The 10,476-nt window shown below is 34.0% G+C and overlaps 1 protein-coding gene across 3 annotated transcripts in view; it reads left to right on the top strand.

Annotated features, from left to right (window-relative positions):
- Positions 1-10,470, top strand: part of LOC106881312 (arfaptin-2) — an 85,436-nt gene extending 74,966 nt beyond the window's left edge. For all 3 annotated transcript variants that reach the window (XM_014931652.2, XM_014931656.2, XM_014931653.2), the window contains 4 exons: positions 4,826-5,236; positions 5,425-5,518; positions 6,588-6,762; positions 8,579-10,470. In XM_014931652.2, the coding sequence (XP_014787138.1) occupies positions 4,826-5,236; positions 5,425-5,518; positions 6,588-6,762; positions 8,579-8,731 (833 nt within the window). In that variant the 3' untranslated portion in view covers positions 8,732-10,470. The remainder of the gene's footprint in view (positions 1-4,825; positions 5,237-5,424; positions 5,519-6,587; positions 6,763-8,578) is intronic.
- Positions 10,471-10,476: the final 6 nt, after the last annotated feature.

The raw sequence follows: 10,476 nt of genomic DNA, 5'->3' as shown, positions 1-10,476 counted from the left end.
ATATATATATATATATAGGGAGAATTCACAAAAAAATAACAGACGAAGACAGGTGGTGTAGAAAACAAATAGCTGTATTAGTATAACACTCGGGAATTGAAAAAGTCTTTAACATTTCGAGCCTACGCTCTTCCATAGAAAGAAACAAGGAGAGAAAAAAAATGTGTGTAGTGGTTAGCAATCTATCATGGTGAATGCCGGACAGAAGGGTCACACAGGAGAGTTAAGAAGAAGGGGAGATAACAAAGTAGTAGTGATCCCAAAACGAGGGTGCATGTGTGTAAGGACTGTGTATAGCAGAATACCTGGAACATGTATAATGTAGATAGCTGTAGATTTATCTGTTATACATGCTTCAGGTATTCTGATTTACAGTGTTCTATATAAATATATACTAATTATAGGCACAGGCTTCTCTGTGTGGTAAGAAGCTTGCTTTCCAACCACATGATTCCATGTTCTATCTCATTGCATGGGGCACCTTGGGCAAGTGTCTTCTATAGCTTCATGCTGACCAAAACCTTATAAGTTGATTTGGTAGATGGAAACTGAAAAAAGCCCATTGTATATGAGTGTGTATCTTTGTCCCCCCCCCCTCCTTGCCACCTCTTGACAATTGGTGTTGGTGTATTTACATTCCTGTAAATTAGTGGTTCAGCAAAAGGGCCTGATAGAAAAAATATCAGGGATCAATTCATTCTACTAAAATCTCTTCAAGGCAATGCCCCATGCTGGGGCAATGAAACAAGTAAAAGATAATTAATTAAATGAAGTCTCCCCAGTGCACTCTGCTGTGGAATGTCATTGAAACAAATGGAGAAGTTTCAGTATCTCAGGGCTGTATTCATGAGTGATGGTGAGTGGGAGGTTGAATTTGATGCTAGATGTGCAGGTGCTGGCACAGTAATGCAGCTGCAGCATTTAGTCCTCACAAGATGAGAGGTAAGTCAAAATGATTCTGATTAAGAACTGATGCTGTGTAGAGGGGGCATCTTTATTCTCTAGTTCTCTTGCATGGGATAACCTATTTAGTGCAGGTGGCATGTATACACTGTAAGACACACAACTACAAACCTGTCTGATTTTCTCTGTGTATGTAAGATGGAGATCTTGATGAATGTTGTGACCTGTCCAACCCATGCCAACATTAAAAAGTGGATGTAAAATATGATTCGTTATTTTCTTTTCCTTTTTTTTTTTTTCATTTTAAACATTTTATAAGGAATCATTATTGTTAATGGTAGTATTCATTTAAACCTCTTCTAAAACTTCAATTCATGCAAAATATTTAATCTTTTAATACTCTACAATATACTGCTGAAACTGAAATGTATGATCCTCTGACCTTCCTGTAATAGCTTAAATTATGGTGACCAGTTCAACTCTTGCCAGCATGAAAGGTGGGCATAAAATGGGCCTGCAATTTTCTGTTTCTATAATGTTTTAAATGACACAAATCTCCTCCTGGATAGACTGCTAGCATAACATTGGCTAATTTTCCCTGGCTGACTGCTACGTATTTTCAATAATTTCATGTATCTCCACTTGGACACAGAAGAAGGATCTTACTATAAGATAATAAGATGGAATATTTAAGATACATAGTCTGTTAACTGGTTGGCATGTTATCTCTGTCTTCAGTCACTTAACTTGATAATGAAAATTGCCACAATTAAAACAAATACCATCTAGTTAAATACACATCTCTATGGCATTATTGAACTTGATCATTTAAATATAAATTCAGAAAATATAGGAAATCCCGACAAGATGTGATTGGTTCTCTCTGGTTTCAACAAGTACAGTTAGGTAAATGTTTACGTTGTAGTTCTGTGCTGCTCATTAGCCAGATATGTTTTATACAGACATAATAAAGAAAATAATGTCTGTACTTAGAAACTTAGAAGGGCAGCATTGATTATTTACTTTTCCTTTACTTTGAATTCTATATAAAAAGAAATAAAAAAAGAACTGATTTGCTTCCATTGATTGCTGTATTGATCAAGTGTAATCTCTACGAAGCTATTCATGTGAGCTGCAATGGAGAACACCAACTGTAATTGTTTAGTGTATTACTTTAAACTGATCTTCCATTTATTCATTGCGAGCATCTTTTGAAGTTTGAGTTCTGCAGATTTTTTTTTTCTAAGTGGTATCGAGGTTCATAATATCATCCTCCGTCTTTTATTTTTTGTGATAAATTTTGAATATTCTTACGTAGCTGCTAGAATTATCCTAGAAACAACCATTAGAATCCAAAAAAGGTTTTTACAGTTAATAAACTGTCTTGATACAGCAACAACAGCAAAATAAGAAAGGAGTGTCTTGTATTTAAATTACCTTCACATTTTATGCTAGAAATATCTAAAGCACTGAGTCTACCATAAGATTATTTTAAGAAATCTAGAGAAACAATTTGATTTTTATGTTTTCTGTCTTTTGACAATATAGGTCTATACTTTAGTTATAGAAGCTGTGGTAGACAATCGTATATATATATCCTATAGAAGTAATGGCAGACAGCTATAAAATATATCTTTATAAGACAGCTAATTGCTTAGCTTTTAAAAGGTAGCTAACATAAAGTGGAATATATTAGATCAACACACATATGTGTTTGTGTGTGTGTATACATTGTCTTCCTGTCTCTGTGTGTGTGTGTTATATATATATATATATATATATATGTATGTATGTGTGTATGTATGTGTTTAGGCACATGGCTTAGTGGTCAGATTGTTGCACTCTGATCATGAAATCATAGTTTTAATTCTTAGATCAAGCAGTGCATTGTGTTCTTGAGCCAAAACACTTCATCTCACGTTGCTCTATGATCATTTTCGACTTGTGGCACACTTGCACCTGTGTGGGTAATGGTGATTTGATGGAGGAAGTGAGCTAATGTACAGCACATACATTTGATCACCATAAACAATCTGTACAACTGAAACTCTTGAAGGCAGTGCCCCAGCATGGCCACAGTCTAATGACTGAAACAAGTAAAAGATATATACAAATGTCTGTGTGTGTGTGTGTATGTTTGTGTGTATATGTTTGTGTGTTTGTATATATATGTGTGTGTGTATGTATATATATATTTGTATGATGAGAAATGAATTTTTCAGAACTAAATTATTTTCCACTGTTCCCAATGATAAATGGTTACATACTCTCTATTTGTCTTTTCTGTATTTCTTAACCTTTCAAAACTTATTTAAATGTTAAAGGCATTCCCAACTTAAATGCTTACATTTATATTTACTTATTGCTATGTAAAAATTTGTTGTTTGTAGTTCTTGAACGAAGCAACACGCATAAAATAATGAAGAGATTCTTGTTTCTTAATATAAAACCTTGTATTTCATAATATGACGAAAGGTTCTCTTGTTTGTCTTTGCCCTCCTTTTTTTTTAAAGTTAATGCATTAGGTCTACATTGAAGTGGATAACCCAGTGTTTTATAATATTCTGATAACTCAGTTTGTGATTTGTGAATTTCTAGCTTTTTTTTTTCAGAGGAATTGGAGAGAGTTGAGAAATGTTAGACTTAAAGCTTTTTATCTTAGTGATGTTTGGATGTTTTGTTTATATAGTCAGAATATGCTAGATTTCCATAAACTACTCAGAAATGTAGCGAAGCGGTTAATTTTGTTGATGTCTATTTTTATGTCATTAATCTGTGAACATTTTTGTTGAACTGTATGACAACATTGTAGCTTAAAGTAGTGATTTGTATCAACTGCTGTTGTACTGTAAAGTATAATTAAGAAAGTGACGAATTTCTAATGAGTGGTTACTTCTAAGTACACTTCAGAAGTAGAATATTTTGGCAATAATAGCAAAGACTCACCTAAAAACTTGAAACTTTTGCATAAATAAGCAAATAAAAAATGTTTAAAAATTGTTTTTGATAACGGGTCCTTTTCAGGAGTTTTGAAACTTAAAGCTACAGTTGGATTAATAGATTGTTTCTTTCTACTATAGGCACAGGACCTGAAATTTGGAAGTAGGGTAGTAGTTGATTACATTGACCCCAGTGTTCAGCTGGTACTTATTTTATCAATTCCAAATGGATAAAAGGCAAAGCCAATTTTGGCAGAATTTGTACTCAGAACATAAAGCTGGTAGAAATGCCATAAAACATTCTGTCCCAGGTGCTAATGATTCTGTCAGCTCACTACCTTTACATTTGAGTTAATATTACGATTGTTAATATTAATTCCAAATCACAAGAAGTAAATAATATAAAACTTCAATATCATATTAAAGTTACTTTCAGTTGTCTACACTCTGTTATTATTATCAGGTTACTTTGGTCTGGTTGGTAGTAATTCTAGTTTTACTACTTTTAAAATTTTTAGTTTAATCTATGACATTTTGAATCCCTATCCTTAATTCTACCATTTATTTTATCAATTTTCTGTTTGCTTTTAATTATTGCCTAATTAAATAACTTAGTACTTGCTTAATTGTTATAAACTTTGGACATTGGAGACTATAGAATAATTTACTCAGCATGTATTCTAAAATTATTTTGCAAAATGTAAAGTTTCCACATCAGAAATGAATTGTATTTAAACTGAAACTTTTTATGTTATTTTATTAAAAAAAATGTCTTTTTTCTTTGAAGTGGTGCTTGAAGGTAAGTAAAAAAATAAAAAAAAATAAATGAAGCTAATGTAGCAATTGTACAAGTTTGGTTTATACTGATGTCTATTAAATAATAATTATGTCTGTTGCCTCTGATGTTACTAAAATGCTTTATAGCTGTTTTTAGCTTCATCTATCCATATAAGTTGTGTATTTTCAATTTGTATCTATTTCAGCCACAAGTAATATTCCACTGTCGAGTCCTCAGAGCAATGGAGATTTCGTACCTAAAGGCAGTGTCACTCAGACTGCTGTATCCAAGATTGACACAATTCGCTCATGGAGCTTGAATACATACAAATGTACTCGTCAACTTTTATCTGAAAAATTTGGCAAGGGTTCGCGAACTGTAGATCTGGAGTTGGAAACTCAGATCGAAGCTTTGCGTGAAACACAACGCAAATATTGCAACATTTTGCGTCTGGCACGTTCTCTAACCAATCATTTCTATTATGTGGTGCAAACTCAAAAAGCTCTTGGAGAATCTTTCTCTGAGTTAGCTGCAAAATCTCCAGATCTCCAGGAGGAATTTACTTACAATTCTGAAACACAGAGAACACTAAGTAGAAATGGTGAAGTACTATTGGGTAAGTAAATTATTAACTTGTTGTTCCTGTTATTTTATATTTTTGTTTTAGGGTATGTAATTAAAATTGTAGTTTAACGCTTGAGTTTACTTCTAAATTTTTTTTTTGTCTGGAAACTATTATGAAGTGACTGGATTGTTTTATGGACTTGTTTCTATGGCCTTCTTATCTTTGTCTCGTCTTTCTAGGTGCCATGAATTTTTTTACTTCTTCTGTGAACACACTATGCAATAAAACTATGGAAGACACTCTACTTACAATAAAACAGTATGAAAATGCTAGGTTAGTTCATGATGTTCTTATTATTGCTTTTCAGATTTTATTTATTTTCTATTTTAGAAATGCACTGAATTATTGTAATCTAGGTAACATTTGAAGATTTTCAATTTCTTTGCCAATATTTCATGTCGTTGTTGAGTGCAGCTCATTGTTTTCTTTTCACTGCTAACTGCCCGTGAGTATAATCCATAATTGTAAAATACTAATTGCTATGTAACTAACAAATGTCTTTTATTAGTTTATAGTGTTAATTCTTGAGCGTCCTATGGGAAGAAAATCTTCATCATTGTAAACATTAAAAAAGTTACAATATACTCCAAGCAGACTTTACTGTCTGGGTTGTTTTTAGAGCAGGGTGGTTTACTGTGGAATTAGTAAATGAAAGATTCTAGTAAAATTAAGTTCATTTTTCTGTCATTCATAAAAAGAAAATTTCCAGTTTAGAAACTTGGGTTTTCATTTCAGAACCTTTACTAGTTGAGTCTTTTGTTACCTTAATTCTGTTGAAATACACTGCTTTTGTTTCAATTCATTTTGAAAAAAATGAAGAATTTGGTAAAATAATTTGGTCATTATTGTTTGGGATATAAACTAGCATAAAATTTTGATGGAAGTCTTAATTTAGATCGTTTTAGAACAGGAAGCTTGTGTCATAAATCTAAGGGCAGCCTCAGGTAGGTTGGTATCAAAAGGGTTAATTAAAAATTTTGGCTTACATGTTACTGCAATTTGAACAATTGATAATTTTGTTATAAAGTGGCAAAATCTAGGAACCTGTTCATATTGATTACTTAAATTCCATGCAATACATTTGCAATGCCTTAGATTAGCAAGACTGCAGGACTGGAAAAGTGGCTTCACTCTAAATTTGCTATTCCATTATGATTATATGATAGGATGGGTAGCATCGTTAAAATGCATACTCTCTAGCAATATATGTAAATGTAGATATTTGTAGAACTAGTCAAACCTGACTAGTTTGTTTTGTTGATTATAGTTATATTTAAACCGAAATCGTTTCGTGTTGGAATTGTTAGTTGTTTTTATCTAACGTATGATTTTCTTTTTCCAGACTGGAATATGATGCATATAGAAATGACCTTGAGTTTGCTCAAATGGGACCACGAGATAGTAATTCTATACCCAAAGTTGAAGATGCCAAGACCAAGTTTGAAGAACATAAACAAAAATATGAATCTCTACGTGCTGATGTAGCCATCAAGCTAAATTTTTTGGAAGAAAATAAGGTAAGATAACAGTTTGATTCACAAAAAAAAAATTTCAAATGAAAAAATAATTGAGTTAAGCGTGTTGCACTTGTGCAAAAGTAATGACACAAGGAATTAATCATCATCATCATCATCATCGTTTAACGTCCGCTTTCCATGCTAGCATGGGTTGGACGATTTGATTAATTTATTTAATACTGAAAATATTTACAGAGAACAAGTTACATATTTTCAATTTATAATTTACCCCATGATCCTCCACACTTCTCTCTCAGGATTCCTCTCCATCCTAGTAAAGTATTCTTTTTCCCTCATTCCTTCTCTCTATAGTCACCTGTTATAGTGTTGGATAGCCCTAACCTCCCCTTACACAATCACCCCATCTCCCTTTCAACTTTTTTGCCTCCCTTTTTCTCAGCCCTTTCGTCCTCCCCTGTTCACTGCTGTACTCCCTCATTTTCTCCTCTTATTTACTCTCCCTTAGCTTTGTACCTTGGCTCATTGCCCGCTCGCTCTCTCACTTTTGCTCTCCTTCAGTTATTGTGACCACATTTGACCAATGATGAGGCAATCACCATTAAGTGTGGGTACCACAAAGAAAGCACCCAGTGCACTCTGTGAAGTGATTGGCATTAATAAATGCATCCAGGCATAGAAACCATACCAAAGTAGACATCGGTGCATGGCACAGTCCTCCACCTTGTCAGGTCCTGTCAAACCGCCCAGCTCATATCAGCATGGAAGCTGAATTTTAAATAATAATAATCCTTTTTATTATATGTACAAAGCCTGGATTTTGTGGGGAAGGAGACAATCAATCACATCAACCCCAATACTTAACTGGTACTTAATTTATTGACCCTGAAAGGATGGAAAGCAAAATCGACCTCAGCAGAATTTGAACTCAGAATGTAGTGACTGATGAAATACTACCAAGCATTTCACCCAGCATGCTAACGATTCTGCCAGCTCGTTGCCTTAATAATAATAATAATTTCAAATTTTTCCACAAAGGCAGCATTTTTGGGGAGGGGATGAGTCGATTACATTGACCCCAGTGTTCAGCTGGTACTTATTATATTGACCCTGAAAGGATGAAAGATAAAGTTGACCTCAGTAGAATTTGAACTCAGAATGTAGCAATGGTTGAAATACTGTTAAGCATTTCATCTGGCACACTTACAATTCTGCCAGCTCATTAGTAGTAAATAGATAGTGGATTGGTAGAATTGTTAGAGCTTTTGGTGAAATGACTTGTGGAACTTGTTCCAGCTCTTTATGTTCTGAGTTCAAATCCTGCCAAATTCAACATTGCTTATCATCTTTTTGGGTTGATGAACAAAGTGCCACTAAAGTACTGGGGTCAGTCTAATCAGCTAATCCCTTCCCTTACAATTTCAGGCCTTGTTTCTGCATTTGAACCCATTATTATTATTATTATTATTATTATCATTATCATTGAAGGTGTTGAGCTGGCAGAGTCATTAGCACGCCAGGCAAAACGTTTAGCGGTATTTTGTCTGTCACTATGTTCTGAGTTCAAATTCTCCCTTTTGACTTTGCCTTTCATCCTTTCGGGGTTGATAAGTTAAGTCTGCAGGTGCTAAATTCGGCAAATAGGGTGGCTGCGGAAATGACACCATGTTGTTTTTGGCGAGAAGTTCACAAGTGAGGAGAGCTTAGTGACAGGGGACATTATCTTCGTGAAGAATCCAATTCTTTGTCCTCCACAGATCTGGTCGCTTTCACCGAATGTCCTCCCTGAAACTTGAGATTATTGTTGTTGTTGTTATTGTTATTAGTTATAATGGTCGTATTTTCATTTCTGTTTCAGGTGAAAGTCATGCACAAGCAACTTCTTTTGTTCCACAATGCGGTGTCGGCATACTTCAGTGGGAATGAGACAGCTTTGGATGCAACATTGAAGCAGTTCAACATTAAATTGAAAACAGCCAATTCTTCAAAGCCATCTTGGATTGAACAGTAGTCAACTTCATTTTGTGACTTTGAGGAACCATGCACCTTGCAGGCCAAAGCACCTACATACGAATATACACAGAGATGTTCTTAGAATTACTTACACACACACACATACATATGCATTCACACAAACACACAAACACACAAACATACACACCATTATATGTACATTGAAAATTGATGTTGAACAGATGTGCACTCTACCAGCTAAAGTGAAAATTTTGGAGCCCATGTACATGCATGCCAACACAAACCTTCAGAGACGGATGGTAAGAGCAAATCAGCACTTATAAAAGGTGCATGTTGTCTATCCCAGTACATGACACATCCGCTTGTATACACTCTTACTTACCAACACATATTATAGAAAACTGCCTTTGTGGAGAATAATTTTTACTACTTTTATATTGGTATTTACTAGATAAGTCTTTATTCCAAAATTAAGTCTATTCAAAACTGAGTTGTTTTCATGTGATATCAGACATTATAAGATATTTGAAATAGAGAAGTGCGATAGATCCATTGATAGGGATGCAAACCACGTATAGTTTTCTTGCCAGGTGACCTTGTTATTTGTTCAATAACATTTCCTGCCATTCCATCTTCTCAAATTAGACAATATAATGTGTTTCTGCTATTTTGATAGTACTACTTTATTTCACCAAGATATTTCATTAACTACTTACAGCAAACTTAGCGGCTGCTCTACTAGTATCTATCATTGTGAGGTATCCAACCTCATTTAGAATGTTTTTTTTTTACAAAAAAAACAAAAATCAAAAAAAAAACATCTGACGGTTAGAACTTGGATAGGATCTCACAATGGTGGGTATTAATAGAATTGCCTATGGTGCAAGCTTGCATACACATTTGTATATGCTTGCTTGCAATTGCATGCACACGTGTGCACACACACACACACACACACACACTATCCCCCCTCTCTCTCTCCACTCACAGCTACAGTTCTTGTACTCAGGCATCATTATTTCTGTATGTTATCTCTTAGTAACAGTTCTCTTGAATTCAATAGATGTTGCCTGATATAATTTCACTTCTCATTACTATATTTGTAATGGATTAGAAGGTTTTCTAAAGTATTATAGTAATGAAGGTTTTCTACAGCATTATAATAATGGCAATATATATCCTGTGAGTTGTAGTAGCTTATTGCCATATTGTTAGGGAGTCAGATGCACAATTGCTTGAAACATTAGGAAGATGTTTTAGTGTTTTATTATTTTTATTTCTTTGTCATATATTTCTTGTTACATGTCATATTATCGGTTGGTTTGTAAGTAGTATGTGTACAAGTATGGCATATCTGCACAGTATGCAGAATTACAATGGGTTCAGTGTTATCACATGGACAGTATTGTTTGTGCAGTTAGCAGTAACCAGGATAAAGGTCTTTGCTTCTCTGTTCATCACGAAAAGCCAGTCCATTGTTCAGAACCTTTGAGATTTGGCAACATGAACACAAGCTGTATGGATCCCACTTTCATTTGGCCTGCTTGCCTTGTTTAACTCTTTACTTGGGGAGAACCAAATTAAAAAAAAAATATATATATATATATATAAAACATTAAAAAAAAATACTTCTATGGATTGAGCTGGATTTTCCCTGCACCATTTTACCCTCCCCCTATAAATCCTCTTTATATTCCACTCTTTGGCCTTCTATTGGGAAAGGTCATCAGTAATTTAAAAGAAAATATTGGAAATCCTTCTATATTTCTCTGTAAATATTCA

Source organism: Octopus bimaculoides, chromosome 5, assembly GCF_001194135.2.
Source record: "Octopus bimaculoides isolate UCB-OBI-ISO-001 chromosome 5, ASM119413v2, whole genome shotgun sequence".
In the NCBI taxonomy this organism is placed as follows: Eukaryota; Metazoa; Mollusca; class Cephalopoda; order Octopoda; family Octopodidae; genus Octopus; species Octopus bimaculoides.
This window is presented reverse-complemented; position numbering and strand designations above follow the sequence as displayed.